This window comes from Pogona vitticeps, chromosome 9 (assembly GCF_051106095.1).
Source record: "Pogona vitticeps strain Pit_001003342236 chromosome 9, PviZW2.1, whole genome shotgun sequence".
NCBI classification, from domain to species: Eukaryota; Metazoa; Chordata; class Lepidosauria; order Squamata; family Agamidae; genus Pogona; species Pogona vitticeps.
Window position 1 is genome coordinate 18,592,481 of NC_135791.1, and position 12,937 is coordinate 18,605,417.

At 49.4% G+C, this 12,937-nt stretch overlaps 1 protein-coding gene across 1 annotated transcript in view; it reads right to left on the reverse strand.

The window, feature by feature from the left end:
- The window catches only part of SCN1B (sodium voltage-gated channel beta subunit 1), a 29,356-nt gene extending 17,923 nt beyond the window's left edge, over positions 1-11,433 (reverse strand). The window contains exon 1 of the mRNA XM_020811915.3: positions 10,149-11,433. Within this exon, the coding sequence (XP_020667574.2) occupies positions 10,149-10,194 (46 nt within the window). The 5' untranslated portion in view covers positions 10,195-11,433. The remainder of the gene's footprint in view (positions 1-10,148) is intronic.
- Between the last annotated feature and the right edge of the window lie 1,504 nt (positions 11,434-12,937).

Consider the following 12,937-nt stretch of genomic DNA (forward strand, 5'->3'; position numbering starts at 1 on the left):
CCAACACTATGGAACAGGCTTCTAGTCAAGCTGCACCTGGCCCCCTCCCCACCCATTTTCAAGAGGATGCTTAAGACGTGGCTCTTTATAGAGGCCTTTGATAGCATCTTCAGATGAATTTCATTTGCTATGTTCCCTGTCTTCTCTATTATGGGCAATGTTCACACCATCTATCATGACTCTGTGTTCTCTGTTATTTGTTTTTATGACTTTTTGTTTCATATCTTATACTGTCTGTTTGATTTTAACATCTGTCAGCTGCCCAGCCCTATTGGGGTGGTATAGAAATCTATGAAAAAAATAAATAATAACTAAATACTGTTCTACTGCTGTGTCTCCCATTTCCCAGGCATGGGAGTTTGTTTCCCTGACTGTCCATTCATTCATTCTAGCAATGTATGCTCTCCATTTCTTTTTGTTATGGCTGTTGCTGTTATTTGAAAGAAACAATTCCCTGGCTCATTGCCAAATTCTCATCATCCTAGAGGACTTTTGCCTCTTGACTGAAGATGGGGAAGGGGGGGGCTGCAGGAGAGTAGAGTGCAAACAGATGTAAAATGAGCCATTCAAAAAAAACTAATACTTGGAAAGCTGGTGGCAGTACCATTCAAAAAATAGGAGAGGAAATTAGACCTAGAATTGCAAACATGGGAGAGAATTAAAGACAAGTTATGCACTGGAAATACTGCTTTGGAATGGAAATTGTTAATAGCATGAGCATGCCGAGCCCACTTTGAAAGCGCTGAAGGATGATTTTGAATTTACAACATAAAGCCCATCATTTGAGATGTACACATCTTGGCAGTGCATGTCTGACGAGGCAGCATGGAAACATAAAAGAACTTTTGTTGCTGAACTAAGGCAATTCATAAATGAATCATCACTATATTGTAGTTAAGGATTACTGATGACTCCTATAAAGAAACCAGCATTGATGTAGTGGGAAGCGAGAAGAGAGAAGACAAGCAAGCTACCCTTTCTATCCGGCTTTTGGCTTTTAGTGTGTGGTGTCTGATGGGAGATTTATGCAGATGGAAAAACAGCTTTAAAAAACGAACATCAGTTCGGAGACTGGAGTGAAAGGCACTGAGTGGGAAGCCAACAGAGATAGAATCTCAGGGCTCCATGAGTACGGTAAATGTGACTGATCACGTATGAGGGAGAGAAATGAGCAAATGTGTCTGTACTGTAGCTGCATGATATATCAATGCACAGGTGGGAGAGATGGGATCCTGTCTGTGTCTTCCAGCAAGCCAAGCTCTTTCTTTCCCTTGCTTCTTCTCCCATTCTTCTAGGACACTGTGCCAGCTTGAAGGACAAGGGCTTTGTTGATCAGAATATATATACAAAAAAGCTGATTCTGATCTATTTCAAACAAGGACTATCCACAGTGACAACCAGCAGGATATAATGTGAACCTGCTGCAAATGCAATGGCTTTAGAACATGCTGATAAATAGCCACTCGTCTATGGCAAGTTCAGAATTGTTTGCAGGTGACTATGTATCATGCCTGGGAGGAAAGCGATGACAAACGATGACAAACCTTGACAGCATCTTAAAAAGCAGAGACATCACCTTGCCAACAAAAGTCCGCATAGTCAAAGCTATGGTTTTTCCTGTAGTGACGTATGGAAGTGAGAGCTGGACCATAAAGTAAGCAGACCGCCGAAGAATTGATGCTCTTGAACTGTGGTGCTGGAGGAGGATCTTGAGAGTCCCCTGGACTGCAAGGAGAACAAACCTATCCATTCTAAAGGAAATCAACTCTGAATGCTCACTGGAAGGACAGATCCTGAAGCTGAGGCTCCAATACTTTGGCCATCTGATGAGAAGAGAAGAATCCTTGGAAAAGACCTTAATGTTAGGAAAGTGTGAAGGCAGGAGGAGAAGGGGACGACAGAGGATGAGACAGTGTCATTGAAGCAACCAATATGAATTTGACACAACTCCAGGAAGCAGTGGAAGATAGGAGGGCCTAGTGTGCTCTGGTCCATGGGGTCACGAAGAATCAGACACGACTGAACGACTAAACAACGACAATGTATCACGCCATCACTGAAATAGTCCTCCAATGGGGAGGAATTAAAACTGCATTAGGATGGTGAAGAGCAGATTGTCCTTATGGAACTAGAACTTTGCACAGTGTAGGAAGCAGCACCCCTGGATTAAGCTGGCATCGCTCCAGAATCTGGGGAGAAGGAAGACTACTTCCCTCTGCTGGAATAGCACCAAGAGAAGGCACTTGGTCAAACCCAAGAAGCTGTAGAACAATATTTTTGGCACATATTCCATCCTTTGAAGACAGAAGTAAAACCCAGGAGGCTTGAGAGGGACACCTGGAAGGTTGGTGATGCTGTTCCTTAGGATCTGCCACCTGAGGGAGGTAGCTGACCTTATTTTTGTAAAGCTACTGGTGACGCTGCAGATTAAACCACAGAAGGCTCTGTGCTGCAAGGCCAGAAGACCTGCAATCATAATATCGAATCCATGCGACGGAGTGAGCCCCCGTCGCTTATCCCAGCTCCCGCCAACCTAGCGGTTCGAAAGCATGCAAAATGCAAAATGCGAGTAGATAAATAGGTACCACCATGGTGGGAAGGTAACGGTGTTCCGTGTCTAGTCATGCTGCCACGTGACCACGGAAGATTGTCTTTGGACAAACCCTAGCTCTATGGGTTGGAAACGGAGATGAGCACCACCGCCTAAAGTCGACAAGACTGGACAAATTGTCAAGGGGAACCTTTACCTTTTTACTGGGCCAAAGCCTTAGTATCAATAGCCCAAATACCCCTCTCACTGAGTGTCAGCAGCTTTCTGGTGTCTCTGCAAAAGAAAGACCTTTTCCAGCACTGGAGATGTCAAGAATTAAACATAGGACTCTACATATTCAGAAGATGGACTCTGCCATTCAGCTAGATCCCCAACCTAGCCAAAGTTGGTTTATTTAAAGGGAAGTTCCTACACAGCCATGAAACTCACTAGGCTGGGCTGGCTAGGGTTTCTGGGAGTCACAATCCAAGAAAACCTGATTTCCCAAGGTTGGGAACCACTACACTAGGTGGTCTGAGGCCAGTCCTCCTCTCAGCTCAAGCTACATCCCACAGTTACTGTGAAGGTAAAGCAAGAAGGATGGGAGCCATGTATTTGTGCTTAATGGAGAAAAGGGGTGGTGGTATTACGTAATTAATAAATAATAAGCAGGTCCCACTGTGTACAGCAGGTCTTGCTCCTTAATAAGTGCCTTCAGGATTCCTGCCAAAATATTGTGATATTGTAATAAATACAGCAGGGATATTTCATACACAAATCTAGCCACCGCCTTCCACTTTTCCAATCAGAGCTTGGAAAGATCACTCTTTCGGACTACTGAATCCCCAGTCAGTATGTAATTTTTTAAAAAGTAGGCCAGATATGGAAAGTTGTCACGTGAAATAGAGATGCTTTAAGGCTGTATTTGCTCTGGGAAGGCAGGTTTGGAAGGATCCTGCATATACTTCTGGGAATTTCAAGAGATGAGTACTGCCATTTGGCAAGAGACCTGAAAAATCAACTGTGCCACCCTGCAAATTTAATGATTAGAAAGAAGCTGACCATTAGTTTTAAGTAGCATCCTAAAGTAGGCAAGGCCCAGATATACAGCTCAGTCTCTTACTATAAAGTAAAAGCCTTTACAATATTTTAAAGTGATGACATCATTAGCATCATCCTTGAACAACATGCATTAGATTCATATCAAAGGCCTCCTCTCTCACTATTATTTCAAAACTTCACAAGCTGAAATGTGCTTGTTATTATTGCGGGTATAAAGATGTAAGCGGAGCCCAAAATGTTCCTGTTTTGTTTTTTGGACCAAAACTCTGTCAATCCCCTGGCCAAGGTTAATATTGGCTGTGCTGGCTGATTCTGGACACTATAGCCCCAAAAAAGTAACTTCTCTGGATAAAAGCACTCCAATGATGCACAGCTGTAATGGTGGAGACCTTTTTCTTAGAAATCTGCCAGGAGGCATTTTAAGTTGCAAGGTATCAGGGAAGCATTTTATTTAATGCCATCCAGGAGACCAATACTCATACCAATTTATTTATTTATTATTTTAATATATATTTAATACTTACCTAGCAACGTGCAGTAAAGAAAAGTCCAAAAAGCTGAATGCACAGGACAGCTTTATAAATGGTTACACAAGCATCATAAATAAGTAATTAAAACTGGTATTCCTTTCAAGCTTTCTTTCTCACAAAATATTTCTTTGAAGCTCCTTCCTCACATTTCTTTTGCATCTGGCCTGGATTTAAACATGCCTGTGTTAATGGTGTTATATATTGCCTCCCTGTCTTTGTGATTTGTAAGAAAGAGCAATTTGGCATAATGCATTGGGCTTTGGTACACTACAAGATAATAAGAGAATACACAGGCTATTTAGTACATTTATATACCGTAATTGCTAAATTCTAACACATATGGTTGTCAAACAAGTTACAATAAGGAGGAATCTCCTCGCCTGTGCTTCCAAATTTACCACACCATGGAGTTTACAGACACGCATACACATAAGACGTGGTAAACAAAAGATGCTATGATACTTATGAAACATTGTAAATACAGTGGTGCCTCGCATAGCGAGGTTAATCCGTTCCGGATTAACCTTCGCTATGCGAAAACATCGCTAAACGGGACTAAAAAAGCCATAGAAACGCATTGAACTTTGTTCAATGCGTTCCTATGGCTTGAAAACTCACCGTTAAGCGATGTTTCTTCCATAGCTCCGCCATTTTCGCGCCCTCGGTAAGCGAGGGCAGGGCGCGAAAATGCGGCGCGGACCTTCCGGCGGCCATTTTGGAACCACCGATCAGCTGTTCTCCCCCGCTTCGTTTTGCGAAGATCGCTAAGCGAATCGCTTAGCGATCATCGCAAAGCAAAAAATCGCCATAGGGGCCATCGCTGAGCGAATGCTCCAGCGATGGCCCGGACCCCCTCGCTATGCGAATTCATCGCATAGCGAAGCACTCGCTAAGCGAGGCACCACTGTACTGTACCCTCATCCTGACTGGCCACCACGGAGACAGAAAGCTGCACTCAACAGGCATTTAAAATCTTAGAGTAATACGTAATCTTAGAATTGCAGACCTGGAAGGGACCTGATGGATCATTAAATCCAGTCCATGTCAAGGAGCCACAGTGGGGAACTGAACTCCCAACCTCCAGCTCCCCATCCAGATGCCAAAACCTCCCAAGCTATGGATCAGTTTGGTTTCATTCATGAGAGTTTTTCTTATGTCTTTATGCTATTGTCATAAACCAGCCTGGGAGATGAAGTCTTTAGAAAAGCAGCCTCTACACCTGCATACCAAAATAAATTGAATGATCAACTGATTTGCAGAATTGGTTAGAGATCCTTAATTTCCTATTGATTAAAATATGGATAACATACTTCAGACCCCAAGTGCAGCTATTGTGCTGGATGCTGGTAACTCAATTACCCCATTTTGCCTTTTTTTATAAAAAAATCATGGTTTCCAGCTGTTTCATCCCTAGCACCTGCACCCCATACTCAATGGCTGATGAATCAGATCTTTGGTTACAAACTTGGCAAGTTCTTTAGAAATTGATTCATCTCGGCTAGTACTGGAGTAGCAGACGGGTACTTGCCTAGACTCTTATTTCTGGCAAATTCAGCACCAAATTTAGCAGGGTTGGGCAGCAAAAGCCAGAATCACACCTGGCCTACGGCATTGCATGGGGCCTGCCTTGACAAGCTTTCTGTCTTCATGCCACCACATTTCCGGCCGATTTCAGCAACACAGAGTGTTAGGTATCTCACCCCTATGAGATTCCTGCAGAAGCCCTAGCAACACATGTATAATATGGAAAAGGGGAACAGAAGAAGGGGCTCTTACATCATCCACTCTTTCAAGACAGCAATGCAGAAAACTCTTTTATACTGTGGCAGGTCTTTGGCCCATCTAGCTTCGTATTCTCAGCTCTGACGAGTAGTGACTCTCTAGCATTTCAGATAAGATTCTTTCCAAGCCCTAGCTGGCGATCCTTGCTGTTCTGTGGTAGACTCCCCATCAGAATCCTGGCATAGCCCAATCTTGCTTTGCTTCTAAAATCATCTGAGGTCAGCATACTAAGGGTGGTTCTAACATAGAGATCAATGATTTCCATGACAAAATAAGCAAACTTTGCCAGCATGGCTGGGTGGGAGCAGGGAGACAGATCTCTCAGAGATTTTCAAGATGATGCAGGATGGACATAGATTTGCTCAGATCCTGCTGTTGAGGCAGCCTTGTAAATGCTGACTCGGCTGGGGTAGATGAAAATACTTTCCAGGCAAAGAAGGCAGCATTTGGAAGCTGGATGGGAACTGGCACATCTTCTCTTTTAGGCCATCAACAAATGACTAGGCAAGGGTGGCCTGGCAGGACAGGAACACTGAGAAGTCAGGGGGAGTGGAATAACAGATGGTTTGCTGTTATCTAGGATGGTGTGCCAGACTACGTCCTAGACCTAGGGAGAGCCGAGTTCAAATCCATGTTCGGCACAGAAATCCCTAAGAGAGATCCCATCCGTGCCCACTACTCTGAGTGTACTGCCTTCATGCCAGTCACCGCCAATTGCCCCAAACTAACTTGCAAGTTATTGTGAGAACAAAATGAAAATGGAGGGGCAGCCATGCATGCCACTCCAAACGTCTGAGAATCAAACCCCTCAGTGGATCTTTCCCTCATTCTTATGGTGTGAAGGCTTTGAGATTATTATATTGCGAACGCACGTCCACCGGTATTGTTTATATTCCAATGGGTGGCAAAATTGGATTTATCTGAAACAGGCTTACGATTCCCTTTACTTAAAGAGGGCTTTTAAGCCGTATGCTGTGTCATGTTGTTCCAGTGCTTTAACCTGCTGATCCAATATTCTGATATTAAAACTCCTGCTAGACACACAAAACATCCCGATCATCTTACAAGTAATAAAGCAGGACATGGATGAATGGGAACACATAATATATTGCCTCTCTGTCTTCCTGCATGGCTGCTCGGAAACCAGCCTTCCCCCCCCCCATTATATTCCTGAATTGGAGGTGTTTGAGGTGAGCCAGAGAGAGAGGTAATATTATTTCTTGGTCTGTTCCTGCTCTACACTGTCTAATTACTCTGGTTAAAAAATCAGATGCTGAAGGCAATCAACAGCCAATAAGAGCTTGTGGCTCTAATCGCTCTACTAAGCAGAATATGAGCACTTAAGGGCAGATTTTTTTTCCACCCCAACCCATTGCCTGTAAGATTCAGGTAGGTCTCCCGAGTTCAGAGCAAATCCTAAGGGAGCTGATGCTGCTGCCAGATGGAGAGGGAGGGAGGAGTTTCCAGCATTCAACATCCTTCTCTCCTTCCAAGCTCAATGCATCTTTCTCCCCTGCCCTACCCAATGAAACCAGGAGAGGGTTTAATGAACTGGCATGCCACGCAGTCCCCGAAGTGCCCCCAGAAGAAAGCAACTGGAAACCACTTTTGAGTACTCCGTACCTAGAAAACATTGGAAGGGGTTGTCATCAATCAAAATTGGCCAGCACATAATAATCATTGTTAGATTCAAGAGAGAAAGGAAGAGCATGGAGAGAGAGGTTCCGGGAAAGATTCAGAAAAGTGAGCGGGTGAGCAGAAAGAACCCCCCCGTGAGCATCTTAAACACTCCACGGAGTCTTACGTTGTTTTTTGTCTTTCCATTGCAGTAGGAACTGGTGTTGTTTTTCCTGCCCCTGCCTGCCATGGTTCTCCCTCTGGAGAAAACCAGCACTCCCTACAAACCCATAAGGAAAATACAGAGCTGACACAGAGGCAGGAGCAGATGGAAGCTCTGTCCTTTTTGGAAATATTCCTGGGGACAAAGGGGGCGGAGGGAAGCTGACAGCACAAGGCAGAGGAGGTGGGAAGCTTCTTTTTACCAAACACCTTTCCTATTTTTTCCCCCCGTCCTGTAACAGACACTTCATTCTATGTCATCTGCAGCAAGATGTGTGTCTATTTCTGCTGCCCATTCTCTCATAGAGACTGTAGTCCACTGTCCAGTCTGCCTCCCGCTGAAGATGTCTGGACCACAACCTCCGTTATTCCCCCAGGCAGAAGGACCATGTTAGCCTAGGGATGATGTGGGTTGAGGTTCCAAAGATGCTAGGTCTGGGGAAGGAAGGGATATCTGATTTGCTGCTGTTACAGACCATCAATCCACAGCCAACTTATAGCGGCCCTAAAGCCTGAACTACCTCTGGAAGCAAAAATGCTGAAACTGAGGCTGTCCAACTTTGGGCATATCCTGAGACAGCAGAATTCCCTGGAAAATACCATAATGCAGGGAAAGGTGGAAGGCAGCAGGAAAAGAGGAAGACCAAATGCAAGGTGGACTAACTCCCAAAAGGAAACCACAGGCTTGAATCTACAAGCCCTGAGCAGGGCTGTTGAGGGCAGGACCTTTTGGAGATGGTTCATTCATAGGATCACTATGAGTCAGTGGCAGCTTGATGGCACATAACAACAACCACAAATACAGTTTCAAGATAGATATTTTGGTCCACAGAATTAGTATATCACCAAATTCAGCATGTTATCAAACCCACTTCAATCTCCATTAACTCTGCAGTTGGTATTCTCCCTACAGGTACTAGAAGCAATTTCATTTACTTGCCCTTTACTCTGGCCTATTCTGAGACCAGACCTGCTGGGATAGAATCTGAGGGGATCCCAGGAAGCTGTAGCTGAATTTCTTGCCCTTCCAGTAGTATGGAGGAAATCCGGACTTTAAGGGTCCCCGGAATGCATCCAAAAGTGAAGGTGCCAAAAAGCCTTTGGAGAGCAAAGGAGAACAGCGTGGCTTCTGTGCAGAGGACCTGCCACGGACATCCTGGGCCCTTGGATTGGAGTCTATATGACAATTCTAAGGAAAAGCAAGTCCTGGAGCTGGATTTCGAACACCGGGAAGTGACTCTTACCACCAGCTCCTTTCGGTAAGTCCTGAGAGCAGAGTGTGTGCCTTTGTTTGTTTATTTATTTATTTTATTTTATTTATATGCCACCCACTCTACCCAGAGGTCTCTGGGCGGCGTTGTGTGCGTTCGCCTCCCTAAGCCTCCAAGAGCTTAGAGAAGCCACCCCAAAGAGTTTTCTCAGGTAAATCCAGGGGTTACACCTTAGTTATGGAGAAGGCAGGGACTGCGTCCCTAAATTATATATTGTGTTTAAGTCCCAGGAAACCTATTTTCTTGAGTGCAGCCCAAGACATTTTGCTGCCTGAGGGAAAAGAGGACACCTCCCCCACACCCACCCCATTCCCACAAGGAATAATTAGGCTGGTAGTTGAATCTGGCTAGTATTTTGTTTTAGCACATTTTTTCCACTGCGTCCAAGAGCATCAGGCTAGCCTAAGAGATGCCAGGAAGGCCTCACGAGACGTGTGCCTCTGTCCCTCAAGATTTTACCATGGTTCTGTGCCTTCCCTGACTATTTGCCGCCCGAGGCGGCTGCCTCCTCCACCTCACGCCATGCGTGGGACCTGGATTGGATGGGAAGTGCCGACCCGAACGGACCAACAAGACCAGGCCCTGGCTTCCTAAGTCTCCTTCCTCCTCTTTCGCCCCGTTAATTTTCCAGCCTTCTCCCCCCCCCCCAAAGCTTGAAAGCAGCTACCTTCATCCAAAGTGGGCAACTTCAGCAGATGGGGGAGTGGGGCCTTTTTCCACCCAGTGATTCTTCTGGGGGGGGGGCTCACAGACCTCCAAAAGTGCCCCAAAGTGCAAAAACAAAGAAAGAAAAGAAACACCAGAAAGAAACTAGAAACAGCCGTTTCCCCTTGGCAAAAGGATTTGGGGGTGTAAAAATGTTTGGGGTGTGTGTGACCTACTTAACCGGTGAATCGCTATCCCTGCTGGTTTCCAAGATCACCTTTCTTTTCCTTTTAGAAAAATTTGGCAGAAAAAGCAGGATCCTGACAGGGCCAAAGCAGGAGCCTCTCCCCCACCCACCCCCACCCCATTCCCAATGCTGTCTTGAGCTTCTCAGCAAGGCTGTCGAAGATCGGGGGGTCCCCAGTTTCCGAGACCAAAACAGGGGGCTCTCCCCCTCCCTGCGCCCTCCCCGCACTTGGTCCCACTTACCCAGGGCAAGGCAGAGTAGGATCGCGATGGGGCGAGGGCCAGCCATGCCGCAGGCTCGGGATCCAGCGTGGGGGGGGGGGGTCCCCGCTTGGCCTGGAGGGGTGGGGGGGGACAAGCGCGCTAGGCAGGCCTCCCCGAGCCCTTCTCGCCCTTCGGAGCAAGCTCTTGCGGTCAACCGACAGACGATCCTGGGGGAGAAGCTTCCAAGGAGGGTATTTATAGCCCGCGCGGGGCGGGGGCGGGGGGCTTAGCAGCTACCCAAGAAAAGCCCAGCGCGCCTTGGAATGTCCCAGCCGGATGGGCCCGGCCCGGCTTCGGACACTCGATCCGGCTCGAGCCCGCAGCGGACGCGAGCGGCACGGGGGGGGGGCGGCTCCGCGGCTACCTTCCCCGACGGCGTTTGCCCCTCTCGGCCTGCTGCTGCGGTGGGACCGATCCGGGGAGGGGGCGACTTGCCAAGAAGCCCGAGAGGCGGCCGGCGAAAGGAGCCATAAAAGTTGGGAAGGGCTCGGGCAGAGAAAGTAGGGAGATCGGGTCCCTCCCCGTCGTCGTCGTGGTCTTCTTCTTCCCCTACGCGCAGCCAAGGATGGTCCTGTTATGGGATGAATGGCATGGCTCCGAATGCCTGCGACTCGGTGTGACTCCGGAATAAAAGAGCAGGTTCTTCGGCCAAAGTGGTCAAGGTCTTCCTGGTTACTCCGGGGAGACGTCCTTCTGCTTTCAAGGTGATCCGACCGAGGCGTGTTGAAGGCTCATTCCCTTGCCCCGGCAAAGTGAGTCCGTCGGTTCGATCCCCGACCTCCCCCGCCCTTCCTAAACTCGGGGTCGCTTCGGAAAGCGCATCTTTGCAGTCGGCGCGACTCGATGTCAGCAAACCGCCTCGACGGCGCGGGCGAGGAAAAGCTCTCGGCCGATTCCAGAGGCTGGCGCCCGCCCGGGACTCTGAAGCCCCGCTTCCACCGCGAGTTGGAGGAGCACGTCGGAAAACGCCTTCCTGCGCGGCGCTGGGCAGTGGGTGGAGGGGGCCGATCTGCGACTCGGCCGCCCGGAGGGACTCCAGGAGGACTCGGGAGTCCGAAGGCGCGGGTGCCGGTGCGCCCTTGCCTGCCTGCGGCAGAGAGGAGGGGAGGGGAGGGGGGCGCTCGCTCGCTGGCCGGATGGCCCTCCCTCCCTCTCGCTTTCTCCCTCTCCCTCTCGGCGGGCGCCCTTTCCCTGGCCTTCCTCGACGAGGGGGCCGGTCGAGGCGCCCGGCGCGTCCTTCCTTTAGCCTTTCCCGGGGACGCGCGGCGCTGCGGCAGAGGGGCGGCGGGCCAGGCCGGGCTCAGGCGCGGTGTCGTTCGGCGAGCTGCTGCGGCGGCGGCCGGCGAGGGCGGCGGGGAAGGAGGCAAAGCGTGCGCCACTCGGAGGAGGGGGAGGGCGCGGGGAAACTTGATGCATTGCAGCAGCCCGAGCCGCCAGAGCGAGCGAGCGGGCGAGCCAGGCGGCGGGGGCCCCGGGCGGAGGGGCTCGAGGCCCGCGGGGGGGGGGATCGGCAGAGAGAGAGAGAGAGAAAGGGTGTAGGGGGGGGTCTCCACGCCACAGCCAGACGCGCGGGGCGAGTAAGCAGCGGTGGCGGGTAAGGGCAGGAGGAGGGAGGGAGAGGCAGAGGGGGCAGGCGGGGGGGGGACACGCGTGTCGCGCACCCGGCCCCTCCCTTTCCCCAAAATCGGGCGATTGGCGCTGTGGGTAGGGAATCAGCAACGTGGGGATGTGCGGGGAGGGGGCGGTGGAGGGAGACAAGAGTGCCGGGGAGAGGATGCGCGGTGGAAGGATGCGTCACGCTCGCTCGCTCTCTCCCACTCTCTCTGCAGTGGCTGCGGGAGCTGAGCAACCCGGCCCCGCCGGTCCCAAACCGTGGCCACCTCCCCCGCCGCCGCCGCCGCCACGGCCGCCCCCCACCCTCCCCGGCGGCGCTGATTCACCGCTCTCGCCACGCCCCCCCCTCCCGCTCCTCGCCGGCTCCCGGTCTGCGGAGCTCGCCCCGTCGCGGGCGGCAGGAGGGACGGCACCCCCGAGACGCTCAGGTCGCCCGGGAGGGACCGCGCTCTCCTCCAGCCGACGCCCGCGTCCTGCTTGGGCCTGCTGGTGACATGCCCCGACCTTCTGCACATGGCCCGGAGCACGTTCCTCCCGTGCTGAAGGGCTCCGTGGGTCGAGGTGGGAACCTGTGGATAATAGGTGGCTGGAGCGAAACGCTAGGAGGTGGGCTGAAGGAGGAGGAAGAGATGATACTTTCTATTTTATTTTTTTAAACCCAGTTTTTCGGGGAGGGGGGTTAAAAGGGGGTTAGGATTTCAAAGTACCAAGATGGAAAAAGGAAATAATAGAACCAGTTCATCAGGAATAAAATAATAAGTTGGAAATAGCGGATGATGAAAGTGTGTCCCAAGTAACAGTTGTTTATCGTCATCATCTTAAACTGCAGAGCTGAGTCCCGCCTCTGTCCAGGAGGCATCGTGGGGGAATCGAACTCCCAACCTCTGGCTCCGTGGCCAGAGACCTAAACCACTGAGTTATCTAGCAGTTTAAGGCACCACAAAACTCAATTGTTTTTACTGCAACACACAAACAGGGCTGCTTCCCTGGAACCAATTTAGGTGTATTATTTTAAAATATTAATTAGAATTATAAGTTTTTGTCGTGATATAAAGTGATAACTAAATTTTGGGGGGGGGGAATTGAAATCTACTTCTCACCCTCAATAATAATAATAATAAATCATAGGGATAAGCAAGTGGCATGATGCCAAT